This window comes from Petaurus breviceps, unplaced genomic scaffold, assembly GCF_028583685.1.
Source record: "Petaurus breviceps papuanus isolate PSGF00001 unplaced genomic scaffold, PetGlider_PUasm1.0 151, whole genome shotgun sequence".
NCBI classification, from domain to species: domain Eukaryota; kingdom Metazoa; phylum Chordata; class Mammalia; order Diprotodontia; family Petauridae; genus Petaurus; species Petaurus breviceps.
The window spans coordinates 34,964,991-34,992,380 of NW_027185712.1; the positions used below are offsets into that span (position 1 = coordinate 34,964,991).

The 27,390-nt window shown below is 39.1% G+C and overlaps 1 protein-coding gene across 1 annotated transcript in view; it reads right to left on the reverse strand.

The window, feature by feature from the left end:
• Positions 1-20,039: 20,039 nt before the first annotated feature.
• DAP (death associated protein) overlaps positions 20,040-27,390 on the reverse strand; it is a 74,925-nt gene continuing 67,574 nt past the window's right edge. The window contains exons 3-4 of the mRNA XM_069077163.1: positions 23,805-23,847; positions 20,040-22,292 (exon numbers count right to left, since the gene is read on the reverse strand). Coding sequence (XP_068933264.1) covers positions 22,176-22,292; positions 23,805-23,847 — 160 coding nt within the window. The 3' untranslated portion in view covers positions 20,040-22,175. The remainder of the gene's footprint in view (positions 22,293-23,804; positions 23,848-27,390) is intronic.

Consider the following 27,390-nt stretch of genomic DNA (forward strand, 5'->3'; position numbering starts at 1 on the left):
AAGTGTGGAGGTTTGGTTCAGGTTATCACATGTCACTTGGACTATTGCAAAATCCTCCTAATTGGAGAGTCTCTAATTCACATCCTACACGAACACACACTGCCAAAGTGGTTTTCCTAAAGCATAGGTCTGACTCTTTCATTCCTCTACCCAATAAATACTAGTGGCTCCCTTTTGTTTCCAGAATAAAATACTAATTCCTGTTTGGCATTTGACGTTTTTCTGTAACTTGGTCCCTTCTTATCTCCCAAGTTTTCTTACACATTTCTCTTTTCCATTCAAATCTATGGTGGAATTAACCAACCAACTCTTGTTCCTCATCCATGATGTTCCATCTCCCACTTCTTTGCCTTTGTACTCATTTAAATTCAGTTTATAGATAAATCAAATGACATCACCGATATAATTTTTCCATTATACCTATCCAAAGTCCTGTGGCAACAGGCAAGTGATGAAGCCCCAGGTGTAGATACACTGGGAGCTGCAGTCACAACCCTGCGCACAGGTGGCCCAGGCCATAGGGCTGTTTCTCACTGGAAGCAGTAGTGGGATTGGGCAGCCCCTGGATATCTGAGTAGCCTTTTAAGGACCACACTGCTCACTTTCTGGTGTGAGGGAGTGACTGGAAAAATTTAGAGAATCCACCACAAATGTTCACATGAACTATTTGTGTCTGACCTGTGATGAAGCCTTCCGAGCTTGTATTGGTCTGATCAGCCAGTCAGATGCATTGTAACTTGAATGTAATGATGTCATTTTGGTCCACTTGGAGAAAGAAAGAGAACAACCATACCGACTATACTTACTTATAATTTTATCCCTTTGCACCTTTACCTTTTGGAATTCCTGGTTTCCTTCAAAAGGCCTTTCTTGAGTCCTCACCTGATTTTTTGGTTGTTTAGTCTTATGTTTACTCTTTGTGACTCCATGGACCATGGGCTTTTCTTGGCAGAGATACTACAATGGTTTGCCATTTCCTTCTCCAGGAGATTAAGGCAAACAGAGGTTCAGTGACTCTAGTAAGTGTCTGATTCTGGATTTAAACTCGTCTTCCAGCTCCAGGCTTAGTGCTGTATTCACTGAGCCCTCTTAGCTGTCTAACCTGATAGTACCTTCCTAACCAAGTTTCCTTTGTACCTACTTTCTGTCTGTCTTGTGCAGCCTTTGTACTATCTAATTTTTGAGGTTGAAGGTGAAAATGAAAAGGAGGGATACTTGCTTACTCTTCAAGCTGTCACCCTTGGAATGTGGGTGTCAGCTACTAGATCCAAACACTCCCTTTTCTCTTCCACTGCTTATGAACTATTCTCTAGTCACCACCACCACACCTACATACTTCTAGAGAGAATTTTCTGTTCAACGGTTAGAGGAAGAAGGAAACAGTGAAGAAGGAAGGGTGACCTACCAGCCTGGCCTCCTACCAGACAGCAATGGCCATCACCACCTCCCACCTCACCACCCCCCTTACCCCCAGACCAGGGTGTTGAGAGAAATGTTTTTAATATTTGTTACTGTTATATTTTTAAAGTAAGTGTCTCCTTTAAAAACTAATTCAGTTACCTGACTAGTGTATAATGTGAAAGTATTTACAAATCCTATACTTGACTATATGCTGCCATGGGGGGGAGGGGAGGGAGGGAGACAAAATGTGAAACTCAAGGAATTGTGGAATTGAATCCTGTAAACTAAAAGGAAATAAACAAATTAATTTAAAAAAAATTAAAAAAAAAAAACGAATCCAGTGTTAAGTGATTAAACTGAACTGGGGTGCTAGTCACTTGCTGTGGCTGCTCAGTGTCCAGCACCAAGCATGACCAGACCATGTAGGTAGTTCAAGGAAGAACCATGAACTCCATTTATTGATTCTTAGTCCAAGGTTTTTATAGAGCAAATGAGACAAAGGAATAGGACTCAAGTATTTTTATCATTACCTTAGTCTGTTATATCTTGGAAGTAGTACAGAATAGATAATTTGATAAGGCTTTGTTATGTAGGCACCAAAAAGTCTTAGGAAAAGTCAGTTAACTCCTTTCATATGCAGTCACATTACAAAGGATGCTTGAGAGCAGGCTGAAGCCAAAGCCTCTATCATCAAGGACATTTGCATAGGAGCTGACCACCTAAGAATCAAATATTTTGGCTAAAGTCTTGGAGTGGAGCCTATTGGTCTCAGAACTCAAACAACATCCTTTTAAGGGTAACCCATATCAAAAGACCCAAGGAGCAAGCTTAACAAAGGGCCTTCTAGAGAGCATACTGTGAGATTTTTATCTGAGTCCTGAATCAGGCTTCCTTGGCTCCCCACAGTCACTTGAACCTTAAAAATGGGGGGAACACAAGCAGACAGGAATTAGAGCTGATGTAAGAAAAGAGACTTCTATCTCCCCTTGGGTGGAAATCCTAAGGGGGTCAAATATAACAGGCCCAGCCTTGCTAAAGTGGGGCCCAAATCAACTATATTACCAGAGGAAACAACAGTAAAACCAATCACTACGGAGCCTGAAAATACATGCAATATCCCACATCTGTGGACCTCTTGCTCCACAAAGTAGAGTGGTGATGCTATCTAATCTTTATTCTGTCTCCTTGCTGTAGCTCTCCTCTAATCTCCTATCATCTTTGTGTTTCTGGTCTCTTCTCTTCCTGATGTCTCAATATAAAGTCCAGAGGCTCTATTCAGACCAGAACTACAACTCCCAGAATGCAGTTTCTCCACATGGGAGAAAAAATACTCACATACACGTATGCATGCCTTGGTGTCTTCCCATTCCTATTTAAGCTGCCTGAGGACAGGGACTTTGTTTCTAAGTGACTCCTATAGTATTTGAAACAAAGTATGTGCATAATAAATGTGTATGTATTGATTTACTGGGAGTTTTAAAAAGTGGCCTCTGACTAGCACAGCAGCTATGAAATTTAGGAAAGTTGCCTGACTGCAGCGGCACAACAGGCTTGCAAATATCAGCCAGGACTTAAATGCTTCCCCCTCCTTCTCGTGCCTAGTACTTAATACACCTGATGGCAATGACATGGTGGGTCAAATAATCACCCCAGCTGTGCTGGGCTTTTCTCTCCAATTCAGTGAAAGTTATTCCATTCTTTCTGATACCGACTTTCTAGTTGTAGGTCTGTCCAACTGTGCTAAATGAAAGCACAAAAATTAGCTTTGTGCTCAAAACTTTTGTTACCAGAAGAAAACAAGATGAAGTCATAGAAATGAAAAACTAACATCAATAACTTTGTTCTTATCAGCTTAATAGAACACAGCTGTTCAATCTCTCTTGCTTAAGAAAGGCCTGTTCATTAAGGGCTCCTGACTTCTGACCAGATTGTAAGAGTGAATTTCTTAACCTGTTCCTTGTTATTACTTAAATTGGGTGAAATCTGGGATCTTATGCCTTAAAAAGGAAAGTCCTTGTTATCTAGATAGAAATCTTTCACAAAGAGGATGATATTATATAGCAAAGAGCAGAACAAAAACATAAACAAAATCAATGGATTGAAAAGGACAAGGGTACTTCAGCTCTGCTTCTGAGACATTACAGGCATAGAACAGGGCAGGGTAAGGATGCCTGAGCTGGTCCAAGCTCCTCATTTCACTGTCGGTTAGTCAGTAAGTATCTATTAAGCACCCACTGGAAACTGAGAGGCGAGCTGACTTGGCTTACAGACATACTAGTTACAGAACCAGGATTTGAATCCAAGGTCTCTGCGTCCAAGTCCAGCACTCTTCCCACTATAAAGTCTTGCATTTTGAAAATTCTTTTCTACCTACTCTCCCTTTATTCCCTTTTGGTCCCTTTCAACCCATAGGAGCCAATGCCCATCTGGCTGGAGGCTGCCTAGGATCGATCATTTGGCACCAACGTCTAGACCTGCCTTCTTGCAGTCATTCAGTATGAACTTGTCTTCCTTGCTTCCCTCAAGGCCCCACTAAGGGTGGCTAGCTTAGGGGAACAATTAATATGAGCTAAGAAGTTAGTGGCCATAAAGCCTTAGTGTTTTGATCCCTCCTAGATAACACTGATACCTTAACCCAGGCTTTAATTGAATGCAGCAAACATTTAAAAAAATCTCTTGCTATGTTCTCAGAACTGTGGAAAGATTTAAAGCATTGAGGACAGATGCAAAAGATCTATGTGACATAGACTCTACTTTTCTCTAGCAGGGAGAAGACAAGCATGCCCAAAACTATGACCCCAGCAAGGATGAGGAAAGCGCAGAGGAGTGGTCCAAGCAAAGTGAGAAGAGAAATTTAATGCAGAGATCACTTTCACCTGAGGGTGTGGGTTGTGAAAAGGACAGGAAAGGCTCCGTGTGGGAAGTGGCACTCTGAAGAAAGGGAAGGACTTCAGAGATTGGGGTGGGGGAATATCCACTAGCATGCACACGGACAATTTGAGTACACAAAGGGAGCCATACAGATAAGTTGGGAAGGGAAAGGGAGTTAGTATTTATATAGTCAGGTACTATGTTAAGTGCTTTTACAAATATCATCTCACTTGCTCTTCACCATAACTGGGTAAGTTAGGGACTATTTATCCAGGTTTCACTCTTCAGGAAAGTGAGGTAAACAAACAGGTTAAGTGAGTCACATAGCTAGCAAGTGGCTGAGGCTAGATTTGAACTCAGGTCTTCCTAATTCTGTGCTCAATTCCAAATGGGAGAGTATGACAAGAATGGGGGAGAATAGTCCTGTCTGCTGGAACATAGAAGATATACGGAAACATGGAATAAACCCTAGTAGGGTAGGTTGGAGCTAAACTTGGGGCAGGAGGAAAGAGCTGGACATTAAAAGTCAGGAGTTTCCACTTTATTTGCTGGGCAATAGTGGGGAGAGGGGGCCTTGAAGATTTTTCAATAGGGGAGTGATGTAATTACAATGGGCTGTTAGGGGGGAATGACTTGGCAGCTTGGTAACAGACATATTGGAGATCCAGTTAGGAGGCTATTGAAATCAATCAGTCAATCAATAAACACTTATTAAGTATCAGACACCAAACACTGGGTATCCAAAGAAGGACAAAAGACAGTCCTTGCTCTCAAGGAGCTCACAACTAATAGAAGATACCACCTTAAAAACCCTGAAAAGCAGATGAGGGGAGGGAGGAGGAAGAGGTGGGCTCCCAGCCTGGGCAGCTGGGAAATAAGGAGGTGGCTGCCCTAGGCCCACTCCTTAGATAGAGGATTTGGGAGGACCTGTCCAATGTTTGCCCTCTACCTTCACCAATCTGAGGGAAGGAGAGGCTCCAGGGGCTTTGGTATTGAGGAGATGTGAGTTTCAGAGTTGATGTCATCTTGTAGGATGAAGAGTTTCTGGATGGAGTGCCCATCTGCAATGCAGATGCACTGGTCTATAAAAGACAAAATGAGACCTAAACAAGGTAGGATTGCAATGCAAATGTAGGAGAGGGGCCAAATGTAGAGATTTTGGGTAAAGGTAAAAAGAACAGGCCTTGGCAATTGCTGTGATGTGTGGAATGAGGGAAAGGCAACTTCAAAGTTATTAGCCTAGGATACTGAGAATGCAGATGTGTCATTAATAGAAATAGAAAAGTTAAGGAGAAAAATCTAGGTATTTCTGTCTTCAGGAGCTGTTGTGACCCCCCCCCCCCCCCCCCAATCACCCTGGAGTAAAATTTATGGGATGAACATCTCCACAGGGAAGTTGGTTTTAAAGGAGATAAAATTCACATAATTGATTACAGCTAGGAGGTTCATAGAACTCATTTAATCTGAGCCCTTCATTTTAGGGATGAGAAAACAGACCCAGAAAAATGAAGTGACATGACAAAAAGTCATAAAGGGAGTAAAGAGCAACCCCTGGGATTTAAACCCAGATCTTATGGATTCCAAGTTCAGAGCACTTTGTTTTGATTTCCAGTCGAGTAGCACTTTAATTGCAAAGTGCTTTACTTTCATTATCTCATCTGATACTCACAAGAGACCTGTAAGGTAGCTGGTTTCAATGTTGTTACCATATTACAGGTGAGGAGTAATTAATTGACTAGTTTAAAATCTTGTAACCAGTGAAGAGAGGAGCCAGAATTTGAAACTGGGTGTTCTAGCTCCAAATCTAGTGTGCTTTAACACTAAAATTGCCTCCTAAAAAAGTTTTGGGCTTTGTTTTTATAAGTTTCTGAGCTAGTAAGACCTTAGAAATAATCTATTCAACCATTTTATTCTTCAGTGATCATGAAACAGAGGCCCAGGGAAGTGAAATGATTTTGTCCAGGGTTATACAGAAAATAAGAGTAGAACTGAATTTGAAGGGGCACTCTGACATCTGATCCAGGTTTCTTTCCAAATGACTGGTTACAGATTTTGTAGCCTCCTTGGAAGAGCAGCTAGGTAGTACAGTAGATAGGGCACTGGGCCTGGAGTCAGAAAGACCTGAGTTCAAATCTTTCAGACACTTACTACCTATGTGACCTTGGGTCACAACCCAGTGTAACGGCAAGCAAAGAAGTACTTAAAGCCTTGTTTCAGCTATGTAATTATTTAGCACCTTGTTTCAGTTCAAGTTTCTTTTGAGCCTTGCTCATGATTATATCAAGTCTTTGTTAAGAAACAGAACTTGTGAAACCCGCAGTGGGAGGAACTTGCTGATGCAACAGGAAGGGGTGGAATAGAGAGGAGCTATTGACCATATGCAGGGAGAGGCTCAAGCTGGGAGAGAGAAGAACTGAGAAGGGGAATGATTGTGGAGGCTGGCACTGTTTGTCTGTTCTGTTTGTGTTGATTTTTGTTTGTGATACTCTGTACAGAAGCCCTGGGACCTGACTGGAAGCCCTGAAAGAGGATTTTCTTGTTGTCTGTTTACAGAAGTCCTGGAGGAGGGTTCAGAGGTCATGGGACTGTACTGATGATGTGTGTTGAGTTCTCAAACCTTGTTGGTGGGTCTGTGTTGATTTCACAGGCAGATAGTGAATTGATGATGGTGCTGGCAATGTGCATGAATGTTATTGTAGCTCTGTTAAGCTTTGTATTCTCAGAAACAGAAACTGCAAAGGACTTGAGGTGCACTGGACACTGTGAGCTTCAATATGGAACTGGATGAGGAGCTGAGAGATGCCTACCTTTGAATCCAGGTGACAGTTGGGTAAATTCAGGCAAAAGCTGGGACCATGGAATCTGAGAGCCAACCTTGAGTCAAGATGAAAAGACCTCTCCTTGGGTACTTAATACTGACTGAGAAGATAATGATTTACTGTGGCCTAGGGGTGGGAAAACTTTGTGCTCTGTACCTTGTATCTCTTAAGGATGATTGAGTTAGGGATGATTGGAAACCAATCTCCAATCAAGAAGAAAGAAGACTTTTTGACAAAGAGATTAAGACAAGGTGACCTATGGGTGGAGAATTTTGACCTTTGTACTTTGTGTCCCTTAAGGAGGCTTGTTCTAAGGACTTACTAAATGCTATCTTTTGCTTAAAACTACCTGGCCACTTTGGTGATAAGTTGTTATGTTGTAATATTGTGAATGCTGTACTTTGGTTTCTGTGAATGTTTTGCTTTAAGTTAATGCTGAGTAAATAGAGAGTTCACTATACTATGTGATCAGAACCTTAAAGCTGTTCACAGCAGCAGTCCTCTGGAAAGCTGCTCGTGCTTGGCTTTATACCCAGGTTGCCTGTTTTCTCATCTGTAAAATGAGCTGGAGAAGGAAATGAAAACCACTCTAATAGCTTGAATAGGATATTGATTTGGAAAATGAGAAGTGGACAAAAGGGAAAACATTGACCCACGGGACATGTTGTTTTAGAGAGGTTTAACTCCGAAGTTCTGGACACTAGGCTTCTTTGAATGACTCTGAAGACATTCTTTGGCTGTGGTATCCTACTGTTAATACACATTAAGCCATCTGTCCTCTAAAATATCCATATTTTTTCCAGGAGCACTGATGTCTAGCCAGCCTTCTTCCATCTTGCACTTGGGAAGTTGCTCTAATCCCACTTTAGATACTCGAAGACAGTTACTATGTCCCTCCTAAATCTTTTCTTCTCCAAGTCAAACATTCTTCATTTCTTTAACTTCCTTATTGGTCATAATTTTACAGCATATCATCGTCTAGGTATTCTTCCTGTGGATGTTCTCCTGTTTATCAGTGGAGAGTCAGCTCAAGTGAAGAAATATTATTACTTGCAAGAGGCCCCTCAGGACATCTGGTACTAAAATTATTTCTTCCCCTCTCTATTAATGATACCCACAACATTGTGTAGCCATCTGTGGTGGCCTCACAGCAAAAGTTGCTAATAGATACTATAGTAGTAAATTCACAGCAGGTGTGGCAGCATTCTCATATTGAAAGTTTTTGCCTATTGTTTAATGGATAAAGGGAGTTACCAAATGAACAGTTACTCAGATTATTGGTGAGTTTTTTTTATTTTGGGCTTTTCAGCTAATTTTGGTTTATGCTATCTAATAAAGGACATTATTACAGAAGAGCAAAATTTTGACATAATTGAATGGCATGAACATGGTCATAGTAATTCTAAAATAGGACAAGATGTTGGAACGAATGCCTGTATCTATGGTACAGAATACTCGGGGTGTCGAGGTGGTGTAGTGAATAGAGCACTGGCCCTGGAGTCAGGAAGACCTGAGTTCAAATTCGGCCTCAGACACTTAACACAAAACTAGCCATGTGACCTTGGGCAAGTCACTTAACCCCAATTGCCCTACCTTCCCCCCTCCAAAAAAAAAGTACAGAATACTGTAAAACATGCAGGTGCAATAGAATAAAAAGCATAAAATAAGCAAAACTGCAGGTACAATAAAAGAAAAAGGCCAAGTTGCATCAACTTTTTTGGTTTGCAAACAACTACAAGGAACAGAAGTGTTACAATGATAGAAATGGAACTGAGCTTCTTTTAGCTTTACAGACTGAATAATGCAAAAGTAATGATGACAACTAATGCTTATATAGCACTTGCTATGTATGTGCTAGGAACTGTGTTAAGCACTTAGCATATATTACTTCAGTAAAGTTGAGATGGTGTATTAAGGGCAGCCACTCAGCTTAATTCTCTCAACATTCCCCTCCAAAAAACTAAAATAATGCCTCAAATCAAATTTTGGAGCAACAGAACCAACAGCAAAGTTGGGGTGAGATATTTTTTTCTGCCCTAAGATAATTTGAGAAGTGGGCAGGAGAAGTCTGTAACACTGAGGCAGCGATCTAATGGAGATTTTTCCAGAGGCCACACACATGGTGGTGAGAACAGAAGCCACAATAGCTTCAGGAGCTCTCAGTCCAGAGATGGTGAGGGAGTAGGACAGCTGCTCAGAAAGAGATTACAGGGGATCCTTTGCTGCCACTGGTACAGTTGGTGTGGGCTGGCAATTCTATTGCCTGTATTATTCTGGGACACAGTTCCAGGTGGAGAGGAGTACTGGTGGTCAGTCACAAGGGAGCAGGGGCTCTGATCACAGTACCAAAGTAGAAAGAAGCACTAACAAGTGCAGCTGCAGAAGACTAGGATCCCTTCCTTGATAAAGATCACAGTGCAGATGAGGAGAGCAGTGACCATACCTCTCCCAGAACTGAATCACCTTGGAAACACCAAAAGCTTGCAGACACTCAGAACTTGCTCTGAAAACATCAGCATGAAAAAGCCTGAAGCTTGGGATAGTGACCCCCCCACTCCCAGGTGAGCAGAGCCCAAATTTAAAATAAAGTTCAAACTCAAGAAACAGGTTGGGAAATGAGCAATTAAAAAAAAAAGAATTTGATTATAAAAAAAAGCTACTATGGTGGCCAAACTACTATGAAGACAAAGACACACACTCAGAAAACTTCAATGTAAAAACAGCTACAAAAAAAGCCTTAAAGAAAAATGTTAATTGGACCCAAGCCAAACAAGAATTCCTGCAAAAGTTAAAGAGATGAATGGTAGAGGAAAAATTGGGAAAAGAAATGAGTGATGTAAGAAAATTATGAAAAGAGAATTAACAGCTGGGTAAAAAGGGCACAAAATTCACTGATGAAAAGAACTCCTTAAGAAGCAGAATAGATTATATTAAAAAAGAGGTACAAAAATTCACTGAAGAAAAGAACCCCTTAGAAAGAAGAATTGGCCAACTGGTACAAAGTCTCACTAAAGAAAATAATTCCTTAAAAAATCAGAATTGGGCAAATACAAGTTACCAGCTCCAGGAGACATCAGAAAACAATAAAGCAGAGACAAAAGAATGAAAAATATAAGAAAATGTGAAATATCTCACTGGAAAGTAAATTGAGAAGAGATAATTTAAGAATTATTGGACTGGGCAGCTAGGTGGCGCAGTGAATAAAGTGCTGGCTCCAGAGTCAGGAGAACCTGAGTTTGGTTCCAGCCTCAGACACTTAACAGCCACACAAAAAAACCTAGCTGTGTAACCTTGGGCAAGTTACTTAAACCCAAATGCCCTCCAAAAGGCAAAAAAAAAAAAAAGACTTATTGGACTAATTTAAAACCATGATTAAAAAAAAAAATCTACAGCCCCCAAACCTTGGAGGAAAAACCTTAAGGAAAACAGCCCTGATATACTGGAACCAGTGAGTAAAACAGAAACCAAAAGAATCTATCAGTCACTTCTCAAAGATCCCAAAATGAAAACTAATATTATAGCCAAATTCCAGAGCTCCCAGGTTAAGAGAAAATACTTTATGCAAGAAGAAATAATTCAGATGTTGTAGAGCCACAGGATCACACAAGATTTAGCAATTTCCATGTTAAAGGAACTTGGAATATGATATTCCGGAAGGCAAAAATGCTAAGATTACAACCAAGAATCACCTACCTAGCAAAACTTAGTGTAATTCTTCAGGGGAAAAATAAACATTTAATGACATGACTTTTTTTAACATTATTTTTTCTTATATTCTAATTAATTTTTTGTTTATTTTTTGTTTACAACATTCATTTCCACAATTTTGAGTTACAAATTTTCTCCGTCTTTCCCTTACCCACCACGCCAAAACAGCGATCCCACTGAATACCCCCTCCCCCAATCTGCTCTCTCCTATATCCTCCCCCATCCTCCCTCTGACTTTCCAGCAGAGCAAGATCAATCTCCACACCCCAGTGCCTGTATAACATTTCCCAGTTACATGTAAAATAATAATAATAATTTTTTTAAACATTTGATTTTAAAACTTTGAATTCCAGATTCTTTCCCTTCTTCTCTTGTTACCTACCCTTACTGGGAAGATAAACAATTCAATATAGGTTGCACATGTGTAGTTACACAAAACATTTCCATAGTGGATATATTGTGAAAGACTGTATTTCCCTCCATCCTATCCTGCCCCCCACTTGTTCTATTTTTGACTTTGACCCTGTCCCTTTTCAAAAGTGTGTGCTTTCTAACTACCCTCCCCCTCAAATCTGCCCTCCCATCTATCATTCCCCCTCTTATTTAGTGTGTATGTTGTTCCCTCCTTAAGCCAAATTCAATGAGTAAGGTTGACCCATTCCCTTTTGCCTTCCTGTTCTTCCTCTCCATTTTAACAGTTTTTTCTCTTGCCTCTTTTATTTGAGACAATTTACCCTATTCTGTCTCTCCCTATCTCCTCTCATTATATCCCTCTCTCACCTCTTAATTTTTTTGGTATCATCCCTTCCTAGTCAACTGATCCTGTGCCCTCTGTCTATGTATACATGTACACATATATACACTCTCATGTGTATTTATATGCACATATACCCTCCTATATAAATGTATATATGTATGTATACATATATAGATAGATAGATATTGTACATTTATATTCCCTTCAACTATCCTCATACTGAGAAAAGTCTCATAAGTTACAATTATTGTTTTCCATGTAGGAATGTAAATAATTCAACCTTAATAAGTTCCTTATGATTTATTTTCCCTATTTACCTTCTCATGCTTCTTTTATTTGAATGTCAAATTTTCTATTCAACTCTGGTTTTTTCATCATGAATTCTTGAAAGTCCTCTATTTCATTGAATATCCATATTTTCCCCTGAAACATGATACTCAGTTTTGCTGGGTAGGTGATTCTTGGTTTTAATCCTAACTCCTTTGACCTCTGGAATATCATATTCCAAGCCCTTCAATCCCCCAATGTAGAAGCTGCTAGATCTTGTGTTATCCTGATTGTGTTTCCACAATATTCAAATTGTTTCTTCTTGGCTGCTTGTAATATTTTCTCCTTGACCTGGGAACTCTGGGATTTGGCTGTAATATTCCTAAGAGTGTTCTTTTGGGGATCTTTTTAAAGTGGTGATTCGTGAATTCTTTCAATTTCTATTTTGCCCTCTGGTTCTAAAATATCAGGGCAATTTTCCTTGAGAATTTCTTGAAGGATGATTTCTAGGTTCTTTTTTGATTATGGCTTTCAGGTAGTCCAATAATTCTAAAATTATCTCTCCTGGATCTATTTTCCAGGTCAGTGGTTTTTCCAATGAGATATTTCACATTGCCTTCTATTTTTTCATTTGTTTGGATCAGTTTTATAGTATCTTGATTTCTCATGAAGTCCTTAGCTTCCATTTGCTCTAATCTAATTCTGAAGGAATTATTCTCTTCAGTAAGCTTTTGAAATTCCCTTTTCATCTAACAAATTCATTTTTTTTAAAAAGCATTCTTCTCCTCAGTGGCTTTTTGGGCCTCTTTTGCCATTTGAGTTAAGTCTATTTTTTAAGGTGTCACTTTCTTCAGTCAGGTTGTTGACTCTTTTCATGATTTTCTTGCATCATTCTTATTTCTCTTCCCAATTTTTCCTCCACTTCTCTTACTTGATTCTCAAAATCCTTCTTGAGCTCCTGCATAGCCTATAACCAGTTCATATTTTTCTTAGAAACTTTTGAGGCAGGAGTTCTAACTTCATTGTCTTCCTCCTGCTCCATGCTTTGATCCTTTTTCTACCCAAAAAGGAATCTGAGGTTTGATTCCTGTTTGCTTTGCTTCCTCTGCTTGCTCATGTTGTCACTCAATTATTTGACTTTTTAGCTCTTTGCCATGGTAGAACTCTGCTCCCAAAGAGGAGAGCTTTGTCCCAAATAGCTGGGGTTTTCACAGGTGCTGGAGCTATTAGTTGGGTGCCCTCTCTGCAGCCCCCACAAGCTCTGGCCCACTGGCCATACACTCCAGGTCCTCCACCCAAGACTGCAATCCAGATACAAGCAGGTTAAAGCAAGAGGGATTACCTTCTGGATAGTTGCTTGGTCCCCCTACAATCTGCAGGCCAGGGGCTTTGAAAGCAGCCACGTGGCAGCTGCTGCATCTCACCTGCTTCACACCCTGAGGGCAGGGGCCAGACCACTCTCCTCCATCCTCCCCAGTTCCAACAGAGTTCCACACTGACCTTTTACTTGCTCTTTGGCATTTATGAATTGATAAATCTGGAAACGGCCACAGCTGCTGGTGCTTCACTCTCCTGAAGTCTGCTCTGGCCGCTGCTAGTTGGGGCTGCCCTGAGGCTAACACAAGGGGTTGGGCTTGGTTCCCAGCGTGCTGCGATGACCTTTCCTGTAGCTGCATTCAGCAGAAGATTTATTTCCCTCTGTCACTTTGTGGGTTCTGTAGCTGTAAAGTTTGTTTAGAGTCATATTTTATAGGTATTTGAAGTGGTTGTGGGGGGAGCTCATGGAATTTTTCTGTTTCTATGCCATCTTGGCTCTGCCCCCTGACATAAATGACTTTCAAGCATTCCTGATGAAAAGACAAGAGCTGAAAAGAAAATTTCAAACAGAAAACTCAAGAGAAGCAGAAAAAGGTAATCATGAAAGTGTAATCATAAGGGACTCAATAAAGTTAAACTGTTTACATTCCTTTATGGGAAGATGATACATGTAACTCCTAAGAACTTTATCATTAGGGAAATTAAAAAGAATTGACACAGAGAGAGAACACAGGGATGAGTTGATTGTACAGGAATGATAAAAAAAAGAGGATAAAGAGAGATGCTCTGGGAGAAGGGAGGGGTAGAATGGGGAAACTTTTCTCACATAAAAGAACACAAGGAAGTGTTAAAATGGAGGGGACGGCAGGTAATGCTTAAACCCCACTCTCACTGGAATTGGTTCAAAGAGGGAAGACTATATGTACATCCTCAGTTGTATATAGAAGCATAATTTACTCAATAGGGAAATAGGAGTGCAAAGGGATAAGAAAAAGTGGGAGGGCAGATTAAGAGAGGGAATGGTTAGAAACAAAATGGATTTTTGGGGAGGGACAGGATAAAAAGAGAAGAAACAGAAGAAAATGGGATGGAGAGAAATACATAGTAATCATAACTGTGAATGTGAATTGGATGAGCTCACCCATAAAACAGAAGCAGGTAGCAGAATGGATTAAATCCAGAACCAGAGACACAGAAACACACAGAGTTAAATAAATGGCTGAAGCAAAATCAGCTTAACTAAAAAAGGCAGGGGTAGCAATCATGATCTCAGATAAAGGAAAAGTAAATGTAGACTTAATTAAAAGAGATAATCAGGGAAACTATGTTTTGCTAAACAGTACAATAGGCAATGAAGTAATATAAAAAAAAAATTAAAGCAAGTTTCTCTGATAAAGCTCTCATTTCTCTTATAGTCATTCCCTAATTGATAAATGGTCAAAGGATATGAATAGACAGTTTTCAAAGGAAAAAAATCAAAGCTATCCATAGTCATATGAAAAATGCTCTAAACTACTACCTCTTAAGAGAAATGCAAGTTAAAACAACTCTGAGGTACTACCTCACATGTATCAAAAATGACAAATGCTAGATTAGATGAGGGAAAAATAGGCACACTAATGAACTGTTGGTGGCATGGTGAACTGGTCCAACCATTCTGGAGAACAATTTGGAACTATGCTCAAAGGGCTTTAAAATTGTGCATACCGGTAGAAGCACGGCCTTTCCGAGGCTCCGACTTCCACCTTCCCCAATCCATGTAAAAAGGGGACTCTAAACAAACTTTGGAGCTGCAGAACCCACAAAATCACACAGAGAAGCTAACCTCCCGCTGAGGACAGCCCGGCAGGCCAGCAGGAATCCAGCGCAGTGCTCTGGGAGCTGAGCCCAGCCCCACTCCGACGTTTTAGCCCCAGGGCAGGCCTGACCAGCCAACGGCCAGAGGGACTCCAGATCAGCAGCAACTGTGGCCTTTTCCAGAGTTATCAACACACAGATGCGAAGGACAAGTGAGAGGCCAGTGCAGTCTGGACTTTGGGACCAGTAAGTGGGAGTGCTTGGCTTTTGCCTCCGGGGCATGAAGCTGATGAGCTGCTGGCCCAGCCAGCCAGCGCCATGTGGCAGCTTCAGCTCCTGGCCTGCAGAGTGTAGGGGGACCCAGCACCAGACAGAGGGGTAATCGTTCTTGTTTTAACCTGCTTGGATCTGGATCGCAGTCTAGGGCAGAGGCCCTGGGGTGTGTGTCCAGCTTGCCAGAGCATGTGGAGACCTCAGAGAGGGCACCCATCTAATACCTCTGGCAGCTGAGAAAACCCCAGCATTTGGGATGAAAGCTCCCCTGTCTGGTAGGTGAGTTCTACTGTGGCAAAAAGCCCCAAAGTCAAGTAATTGAGTGGCAAAATGAGCAGGCAAAGGAAACAAAGCAGACAGAAGATTCCAACATTACATTCCTATTTTGGGGACAAAAAGGAGCAAAGCATGGAACAGGAGGAAAACAGTGAAGTCAGAATTCCTGCACCAAAAGCTTCAAAGCAAAATACAAGCTGGTTACAGGCCACAGAGGACCTTAAGAAGCAGATAAGAGAAGTGGAGGAAAAACTGGGAAGAGAAATGAGAACAATGCAAAAAAATTATGAAATGAGAGTCAACAGCCTGAGTGAGGAAAATAATACCTTAAAAAAGACTGAGTCAAATGGCAAAGGAGGCTCAAAAAGGCAATGAGGATAAGAATGCCAAAGCCAAATTTGCCATATGGAAAAAGAATCTCAGAAGCTCAATGAGGAGAATCATTGCATCAGAATTAGATTGGAGCAAATGGAAGCTAATGACTTTATGAGAAATCAAGATGCTGTTAAACAGATCCAAAGAAATGAAAGAATAGAAGGCAAGGTAAAATATCTCATGGGAAAAACCACTGACCTGGAAAATAGATCCAGGAGAGATAATTTAAAAATTACTGACTACCTGAAAGCCATGACCAAAGTAAGAACCTAGAAATCATCCTCCAGGAAGTTCTCAAAGAAAACTGACCTGATGTTTTAGAACAAGAGGGCAAAATAGAGGTTGAAAGAATCCACCGATCACCTCCTGAAAAAGATCCCAAAAAGAAAACTCCTAGGTATATTATAGCCAGGTTCCAGAATTCCCAGATTAAGGAGAGAATATTATAAGCAGCCAGGAAGAAACAATTTGAATATTGTGGAAACACAATCAGGATAACCCAGGATCTGGCAGCTTCTACACTGAGGGATCGAAGGGCCTGGAATATGATATTCCGGAGGGCAAAGGAGCTGGGATTAAAACCAAGAGCCACCTACCCAGCAAAACTGAGTATCATGTTTCAGGGGAAAATATGGTCATTTAGTGGAATAGAGGACTTTCAAGCATTCTTGCTGAAAAAACCAGAGTTGAATAGAAAATCTGACATTCAGATACAAGAAGCAAGAGAAGCATGAGAAGGTAAACAGGGAAAAGAAATCATAAGGAACTTATCAAAGTTGAACTATTAACATTCCTCCATGGAAAAACAATAATTGTAACTTATGAAACTTTTCTCAGTAGTTGAAGGGACTAGAAGTTATATATATATATAATGTATATATATGAGGGTATATAGGCATATGAATACATATGTGAATGTGTGTATATATGTTTACAGGTATACATAGAGGGCACAGGATCAATTTAACAGGAAGGGATGATACTTAAAAGGTGAAATTAAGAGGTGAGAGGAATATAATGAGAGGAGATCGGGAGAAACAGATTGGGGTAAACTATCTCATACGGAAGAGGCAAGGGAAAATGGTTACAATGGAGGGGAAGAATAGGAAGGCAAAAGGGAATGGGTCAGCCTTATTCCCATTGAATTTGGCTTGAGGAGGGAGTGAAATACACACTAAATAGGGTATCTCACCCTCCAGGAGAATAGGCGGGGAAGGAGATGAGAGGGGGGATGATGGAAGAGAGGGCAGGTGGGGGGGAGGGAAGTTGGAAGCACCCACTTTTGAAAAGGAATGGGATCAAAGTAGAGAATAGAACAAGTGTGAGGTGGGATAGGAGGGAGGGAAATATAGTCAGTCTTTTACAATATATCTATGTTATTGTTTTGCATTAGCCACACATGTACAACCTATACTGAACTGCTTATCTTCCCAATAAGGTAGGGTGACAAGGAAGGGAATGAATCCTGGAATTCAAAGTTTTAAAATCAAATATTCAAATATATATATACTATTATTAATACCATCTTACATGTAATTGGGAAATAAGATATAAAGGCACTGAGGCATAGAGATCCACTGGAAAAGTCGAAAGGGGTATGGGAGAAAATATGGGAGTGAGCAGATTGGAGGAGGGGATATCCGTCGGACTGCTATTTTGGGGCCGTGGGTAGGGGAAAAACAGGGAGAAAATTTGTAACTCAAAATCTGGCCGAAACAAATGATGTAAATCAAAAGTTAATAAAGCATTAAAGATTAAAAAAAAATTGTGCATACCCCTTAACTTAGCAATCCTACTACTAGGTCCATACCCCAAAGAAACTTTTTTTTTTTTTTAAAAAGGAAAAGGACCTGTATCTCCACAAATATTTATAGTAGCTCTTTCTGCAGGGGCAAAGAATTGGAAATCAAGGGTATGATCACCAGTTGGGGAAATGTCTGAACAAGTTGTGGTATAAGAGATGACAAGGTTGGGTGGCTTCAGAAAAACATAGCAAGACCTATATGAACTAATGCAAAGTGAAGTGAAAAGGATCAGGAGATCATTGTGTACAGTAATAGCAATGTTATAATAATAATCAACTTGGCTATCCTGATCAGTGCAATGATCCAAGATAATTCCAAAGGACTCATGATAAAAAAAATGCTATCCACCTCTAGAAAGAAATGAACAGCTCTGAATACAAACCTAAATATATTTTTCACTTTCTTTTTCCTGTTCATTTTTTTTTAAAATATGGTTAATATGGAAATATATTCTACATGATTTCACATATATAATGGACATCATATTATTTGCCTTCTCAGTAGGTGGAGGAAGGATTGGGAAGGAGAGAATTTGGAACTCGAAATTTCAAAATAAAAGGATATAAAAAAAATAATAAATTGGAAAACAAAACCAAAACCAAAAAAACACCACCAAGCATTACCTCATTTTTATCTTCACAATAATCCTGGGGGGAGGTAGGTAACATTATCATTCTCAACATACATTTGAAGAAAATGGAGACAAATGGAAGTTAAATGACTTGCCCAGGATCACATAGTAAATGTCTGAGGTAGAATTGAAATCTGAGTCTTCTTGATTCCAGGCCCAGTGTTCTGTATCATCTAGCTGTTTCTAATAAACATTTTAAAAAGGTGATTTTCTCAGCAGAGCAGCCATTCAGACAAAAGTTTCAACTTTAAGATGATGAAAAAAAATGGAAAGGAAGTGAATAATGAAAACTTGGTCAAAGTATTGGGTAGTTTGATAACTTTAAAAATTTGAGTTCGACTTCACAATGCTAAATGTAGATACGAAGCAGCAGCTAAATATCCTGGTGCTTTGAAGAAAATAATCGAAGGTAAATATACTGATCATCAAATTTTCTATAGTGGATAAAACAGGCTTATTCTAGAAAAGGATGCCTTCTAGAATTTACATTTCTAAGGAAAACACAACAAAATACCTCACCCTGTAATTAAAGTATCTAAGGATCACATAACACTTTTATTGAGAGGTTTTGCAGAAGGGGATTTTAAATTAAAACCAATGCTTGCTTATTGGTCTCAAAATCCTCAGGTTCTGAGAGGCTACATCCATCAATTGTTTCTAGTTCTTTGGTAGTCAAATAATCAGTGATTAAAGCTGTTTTCAAAGACTGGTTTTCAAGTCATTTTAGTTCAGTTGCTGAAAAATATTGCAAAGACAACAATATTAAGTTTTAAGCATCACTGATTTTAGATACTCCTCCAGGTCATCCAACTATACTTGGTTCATTGTGAGAATGAGAGCAGGCAAATTTACTAAAATGTAAATAAAGCTCTCTGAATTTAGCTGCTTATTGTTTGAAGATTTAAAGAAAGACAATTCAGGCTATGCTGCTAAAATATTTAAAATGACAATGACATTTAAAATATTTTCAGTGACAATAATGACATTTTCTCACATTGTCAGTATAGGCTCATTTTTAGGTATAATATGCAGTAATTTCTAAATTTTGCTATTACTTTGCAATAAACTAGAAATAGATTTATCTTCTGCGGTTACATTACCTTAATAAATAGAAAAAACAAATTTTTTTCATTGTATATTTTCATGGAGTTGTATGCAATTTACATATTTCTTTATGATCACCTTTGAATACTAATAATTTGAATAATACTATCTAGAACGATTCAATATTTGTACTAATCACAACTTAGGTACATTGTGTTCAGCTCTAGACTCCACATTATTGGAAAGATATCAATAAGTATCTATTTTATGATAATGTATTTAAATTTTTGTGCACATTATCTACCTTACTAACTTCTAAGCACCCTGAGATCACAGCTTCTACCTTCCACATCTTTCCATCCTCTGTAGTGCTTGATAGATGTTTGCTGAGTGAAAGAATGGAGTTAATACTTAAAGTGTACCTTTTGATAAAAAGGCAAATGCATATACTGCCTCTCTGATGACAAGCTGCTAAGCTACCATCACAATATTTTCTGTTAATACTTTATTAAATTCACCTTAAAAGGTTCTACCTACCTTGATGAAAATACCAGCTAATGGTCACAAGTTACCAGTTTTAATCAAATATATTATGCTTTCCCATTTTATGGTACCATAATTTAAAGCAGACAATGAGTGGAGTCTAATTTAAAATAGAAATAGCTGAAATAGGAAGAAAAACACAGCACAAAGAGAAGGGCAGGCACAATTTTTATTATTGAAAAAACACAATAATTAACTATAAAAGGAAACACTTGATAATTGTTTCTTTTTAGTGATTTGGAACATGTGGATACACACTACATCTAAGATACATGTAAAATGAGATTTTTGGAAACGTAATAGGCTATCATTTCCAAGAATTTCTCAGTGGAGATTTGAAGGGGTGGGGGTGGAAGAAGCTTCCTAAACTATTCTTATAGCAGAGGGTGTGATGATACATAGATTGTGCTAGATTGAATCTACTTCCAATTGTTTTCCCAAGTGTTATGAAGCTCTCTCCTTCCTATTTGAAATGTTTATTTCTGAACAGAGCTCTGAGAGGATGCCAAGTCTTTAGGCACATGTTCCATAGGAATATCAACCAGCAAGCCTCTGGGTATGTGTTCTGACTGTGAAGTAATGACAAAATTTTCTGCCTTACGAAGGCAGAAAATGTTCACATTAATACTTCTTCCATTATGAAACAACATAGATGATACACAATGTCACTGCCATAGGAAACTGGCCTGCTGTTAATCTGGAGCTAGGAAAATTCTAAGTTTTCTTAAAAACATGAAATGAGTGAACTGTGAACATTCTTTCTTGAGAGGAGGGTTGAGAGACATTGATCAAGGGAGTTACAAGTATTTCTACCAATCGACGAATGTGGATTTCATCATTTTATCTGAGGATGACTGGTGTTGTAGGCAGGCAGCCATTCATGGTACCATTGCTGACCTGCAGCAATAAATAGCTTCAAAACAGACTGCTAAGTATCCTAACTAACAAGAAAATACTTTCCCCATAAAACTGTATTGTTTGTGGCCTTTTTTCATATGCAAATAAACAAATTGAGTTTATTTTCCAATAGGGAAATAGCATAATAATCATTCCAGCAGCAATCATACAAATATCAACTGGCAAGAAGCACACACAAAATAACTCAGAATGACATCAAACACTTAAACATTAGTAGGAGTAATTATGTAATTAGGGCAAAGGAGAGCCTGACCACAGTTGGGAGGTCTGCAAACAACTGCTCCAACTAAAGTGGAATGTATTTATCTTTCCCTGACAATGGGATTAATCTCCCTTTGGAAGAAAATTGGATCTTTCTGTGAACTTGGTGGGTTTTCACCTATTATTTCCCCCTGCTAGATAACAGTAAACTTTTCTAACCATAATCCATATATCTCCCCTCCCACCCCCACCCCCCACCATAATATGGGTAGAGTCCCCCTCAAATTCAAGCCAACAAGATGATTACAGACATACATAAGTTTTGCTATTTCCTAAGCCAGGACTTTTTGGGATACAAAAACTCCCCAGTCCTGTTACTTAAAGCAAAATGCTTCATTCTGAGTAAGTCTTCTTGGATTCTCATTCTCCAGCAACAAGACTCTTAAAGGAAATAACTGTTTTGGTTATTCATTGAAAAAACAGTGTGAAATTTTGACTTTCCCATTTTGCTCTGGACTACATGGTTAGACTCTAGTGTCTGATAAAAATAAGATTATAAAATGACTCACTTTTTTTCCTTATTTTTACCTCACCTTTCTCTGAACTGGTTTACAATTTTTTTTTCTTTTTTTTGGAGGGGGGAAGATAGGGCAATTGGGGTTAAGTGACTTGCCCAAGGTCACACAGCTAGTTAAGTGTCTGAGGCCACATTTGGACTCAGGTCCTCCTGACTCCAGGGCCGGTGCTCTATTCACTGCGCCACCTAGCTGCCCCTACAATTGTTTTTAAATATCATATCTCACTTTATGGTACAAACCAAAGGCAACTTTGGAACTACTAAAACTAAAAAAAAAAAATCACTGTATTCTCTAAGCAAAACTGCAGATAGGATTAAATTGAATAAAGATCCTAGATCAGGGGGAAAAATAAGACTCAAGGGTTGTTTGCATTTAGGTGAACAAGATACATGGGTATCTGATCTATTTGCAGGCTGTAAACAAAGAAATGTAAGGCAAAGGAAGCTACTGATTTGCTTTGTCTTAAATTTCTCTACAGTTAAGAGATAGAAAAAAAAAATTGGACCAATTCTTGTTGCTCCATAAATGTCACACTTAAGAGGAAATTGTGTGTTCTCCAACAACCACAGCGACAGGGCAGCAGCAGCAGGACTTTCACTTGCGGGGCTGCTGGATGTGCTGTGTCGTCTTGTTAGAAGGATGCTTTTCTATGGAGGGGTGTGGTTTTTGATGAGCCACCTGAGCTGCAGCAGGGGGGAAATCTTTGTCACCCTGTGGTCAAACACAAAAGTATAACATTAACAATGTGGTGAATGTAGTCATTTAAATTTGGGACTCAAAGGGAAGAGAAACCTTTTGTGTTCTAGAATCATCAAAATATTGAATACTAAAGAAATATTCCAGAGAGAAGTCCTATCCTGCTCACTGATCTTAATACCTAACAGGTCCTGCCAGTCAGAAATAAAGGACATTGAGAACGAAGGATCCTTGGGTCCAGCACATATGAAGGACAGGGCAAACATTCCAGGGAACTGCAGGAGTCAGGTTGTTTGCATTTCTGCAACTAATAACTTCTTATGTACAGAATGCAGGTGGGTCTCTCCCTGCTAGAGGAAGAATAAAATTGCTTTTCTACTCTAACTTATCAGGGAGATTAGTGTGGATGTCAGGTCTAAAAAGACCCAAGTCCTATACCCTCTTCTCTTTTCATGCTCACTTAGCGATCTAATCCCTTCTTCCATGGTTTCAATGACTCCCCTCCAGAGAGACGACTTCCATATCTACAGTTCTCCAATCTGTCCCCTGAGCTCCAGCCTTCGACTCTCTCTATGTCGATGTTTCACTGGCACCTCAATTATGTCCTACACTATAGTTGCTTTACTGCCTAGATCTGCCCTACCTTTTAATGTCCCCACTGTTACTGATGACACCGGCATTAAGCCATCTTTGCTAACGCCCTGTATTTCTCAATTCCTACAACTAACAAGATGACACATCAGATTGATTCTAAGCAAGCAGTATCTCTAGTATCCATCTTCTTCCTCTCCTCCTTTCCCTCTCCCCCATATTGCTCCCTCACGAGATTACTAGCTGCTCCCTGATTCTTTCCTATACTCTCCCACCTTGTACAGGAGACTCTCATGCCTGGCATTTACTCTTGTCTCTTCTGTGGCTTCTGAAATCCATTTCAGATGCTGTGGGTTTTCTTTGAAAGCTTAGTCTCTTTCCTAAAGCCTCCCCTGATTCTAGCTAAAGCTATTCCTTCTCTTCTCAGATCATCCTAGAATACTTTGCCCTACTTCAGCTTGTGTTATATTTATGTGTTCCTATATAACACTGTAGATTGTAAATTCTTGGGAGTAGGTTGCATGTCATTTTTATGCTTTTTCCCCAAGGTCAAGCACACTGCCTAGAACCTAGTAGGTGCTTAATAAGTGTTTGTTGAATTAAAGGTAGTTGGAACCCCTGAGGTCTGTCTGAAGAGAACTGTAAGGGAATTAGAGTCATGCTACATCAAATATAGTGAATATACCAAAGAATGAACTGTATTCAACCTTTATTCTTTCATCACATCCTCTGAAAGTGTGTTACATGGGTGTGACAGGCCTAAGAATTCCACCCAGGGTTGGGCTCCATTAATCTTATTGCTGAATTCCCCTTGAAAGAGTTTATTAAAAAGATAAATAATCAGGCAAATCACAAGTGGTAAAGTAATTGATGAAATCAAATGAAAAGTCCTTTAGACTCTTTGGAATGTTTATAGAGATACAAATAAGCTCTTACCCTTGCAATAACACCAGAGATGTACACAGTTGGTTTAGGTGGGCTGGAAAAAGAAAGAGGAAAAGTAATTTAACATTATAACATGAATCAAAAGTCTGGTCTTAAGTGAATACAATAAACAATGGACAAGAAAAAAACTTATTGTTGCTTGGGAGAAACTGGTGGAGGAGAAAGTCAAGTAATGTAGGAGCCTGATCAGAGTTATTTAGCTACAATACTTTAGCTATTTAGGCTTAGTATACTTGTGGAGAATCTCTTCACTTAAAGATAGCTTGCTTAGGCAAGAAAAATGTGGAAAATAAATTGTAGTAAATAGCAGGTGACTTGCCCAAGAGCATGTTGTTTCTTTGTTGTTGTTGATTTTTGTTAATCCTCAAATTTCATCTAAGGACTGGAACAGTACTTTTATACTTAATGCATTTGTTTGGATGGCATGAGATTACAGAACCTGTGTTTTCCCTCCCAACAGCACAACTATATGAACCTGCCTTATCAATATAGTCTGGTCTTTTATTTAGTTACCTAAGGCCCAAAGAATTTCTGGAGTTTTTACTTCCTGAAGCCAGCAAGGACTGACATTAATGGAGAACTACATCTTAACTAGAAATAGCTTTATCTGTAAGAAGAGTGGAGGGGTTGGATGGGAGATAAAGAAAGATCCTATGCAGTTCCCTTTCCTTCAAAATCTGAAATTCCCATCTTACTTCACCTTTGAAGCTAAGGCAATGAAAGCTACAACTTTAAATATTCTCATATTCAGCTATTATTATCAAGTATTAATCCTTTGGTGCAAATGAGTTTATGACTGGATCAGTTATTTACCACCTGAGAGAATAGGACACAAGGCAAAGGAAGATTTAAGGTAAGGTGCATAGTGGAAGGAATGAAAACTGTACAATCAGAGGACCTGCATTCAATTGTAGCTCTGCTACTTATTGTGTGGCCTTTGGCAAGCCTCATTTTACATTTCTGAGCCTCAGTTTCTTATTAAATGAAGGAGCTGAATTAGAAGATTCCAAGGTCCCTTCTAGCTCTAATGCTATTCCTAAGAATGGTCCACCTGCCATCTAGGTGCTAGCCTGGGGGCACTGGATAGTGAAGAGAGAGTGTAGGTAGTGACACTGAGGAAGATGGTACAGAAAGGAGAGTGAAGGTACACTGAACACTTGGTTCCACTCACTGTTTAAGAACTGAGATGAGCAAAAATCACTGCTTAGGGTCTGGCTCTTAATGACCACAAGAAAATCACTTACCATCTCTGCCTTTTAACCCACATGCTCTGCCTACCTCAGGATTATCATAAGTATCAAGAAAAAGAAATGGTGAGAAATGAAAGGCTATAAGAATTAAAGTAATATAATTACTATCATTTTAGTAGTAGAGAAATCCACTATCTCCACCCTTACAGTCTGCTCTAATGCCCTATTTTATAGACAAATAAGTATGATATAAGCAATAATATGATAAGGAGCTCCAGATGAAGTTCTCCATATATTTAGTTGGCTTTTCCTCTTTTTAGGAAAATTAAAAAATGTTTGTCTATAAGGAATAGTACTGGCTTCCTTTTGCTCATGTCCTAGTGTTAAAAAAAGCCAGTTGTTTACAACTTAAAGAGGTTAGCAAAAACACAATAAATTCCTCCAAGTCATTTCTGTACCACAATGAGATTAGAAACTCAAGTCTGAATAAGAATCTTAGCCAAAAAACAAACCAAAAAAAAACCCCCCAAACCTCCTTAATTATTTACTTAAGATGGGCTGCAGTGGTTTTGCTTTTCTTGGCCTCTTTTTTTATATTAGCTGGATTGCTATTTCTTTTCTTTTTTTTTGTACAACAATTTAGTTGCTGGATTAATAGCCAGCAAAAGAAGTGTAAATTCAATTTGTTTCAGTAGCCCCATTTGGTTCTCTCTTATCTTTATACAGAGCATATACATGATATGATTAAGTTATATAAGCTGTCACCAAGTTAAGATTAGTACTGAATTCACAGCCTACTCAATATAGTTAACTCATGGCTAAACACTTCTGGATCAAAAACCTAAGCACTGAAACCTGGATCATTTAACTATATAAATTATTTTTGAGGAAGCCAGAAATATGGTGTCTCTCGAGGCCTTAAAAAAAATTCTTGTATTCTTTTACTTAGTTTAAATAATCCATTATTGGACTAGGGGAGAGATGAATGGGTACTTAAATCACCCATTCTTCCTACTCTTTCTCAGAATGTCTATCTACTCTATGAATCTTTTAAGACTCAGCTTAGCCAGCTTCTGCAGAAGAAACCTTTTCTAAATTTCCTTAGCTGTTTGGACTTCCTCCTGTATAGTCTTAGTGCATTTTTACTGACTGTTCTCTTATAGGAGGTAGGAGAAGATAACTACTTTATATTTATCTGTACAAATATTGTATTTCTCACTAGAATGGTATATCCTCAGGCAGGGGAAGTTTCATTTTTGTTTTCAAACCCCCAGATCCAAATATAGCACCCAGATAGGTGGCTTAGTGGATGGAGCAGCTGTTCCTGAAGACTCACATTCAAATCCTGCCTCAGACATTCACTAGCTATATGAACCCGGGCAAGTCACCCGGGTGACATGTTGATTAACCTGTTTGCTTTAATCCACTAGAGAAGAAAACGGCAAACCATTCCAGAATCTTTGCCAAGAAAACCCAAATTGGGTATTAAGAAGAGTCTGGTCTGATACAACTGGAAAGACCAAACAACAACAAAAACAACAATGACCTGACTGAAATAATAAAATAAAATGAGGCCATTAAGACCAAACAACAGTCACTGAAAATCAGCAACACTTCTAACAATCTAATGGCTCCGATAAACCCTGTTAGCTACAAAGGTTTTATTTCAATTTAAACTGTGGCTATGATGAAAATATGACCTACTGTCTGGTCAGAGTACCATGGGCTCAGCGCTGGAAGGGGTTGTAGGCACAGTCTAACTGCCTCATCTTATAGATGAGAAAACAAGTCCAGTGAGACAAAACGTGAGTCCAAGGTCACATGGGTTAGTACTAGCATCAGCAGTAGAATTGGGATTGAAAGGGCTTTAAATGGGTATGAGAGTTCTATTATGTTGTGTTTTAAATTAGTTGCAGTTGTTTAAGCAGGTGTGAATTACAAAATCCTCCCTTAAGCATAGAAATAGTTACTACAATAAGAAAAAAAAAACAAGAATGACAATACTATGAAAATAAGTTTGTTAGAAAGTGCCATTTTATTGGGGGGGGGCAGGGAAGAAGACATAAACTTGCTGTTTGACTCCCAATGTAAGCTTAAAAAATTTAAGTTTATTTTCTTTCCTTTGGGAGGTGGGGGATGAGGTGGGAGCAAGTTCTTTGAGCTTCTTTAGCTGTGACCTCACTGTGAGGTCTGGGATATGGCTATTATCACACAGCTTGGGGACTTAATTAATCATCCCAGAACTCATGCTACTAGGGCTAACCTATCACAAAAAATTCTGCTAAATCACCAAATGGTCTAACATCTCCAATGACCTTTAAGGCTGTATAAACAAAATGAATTCCCAGATTTACTACTATTACTACCAGTTAGTACTACTCCTATTA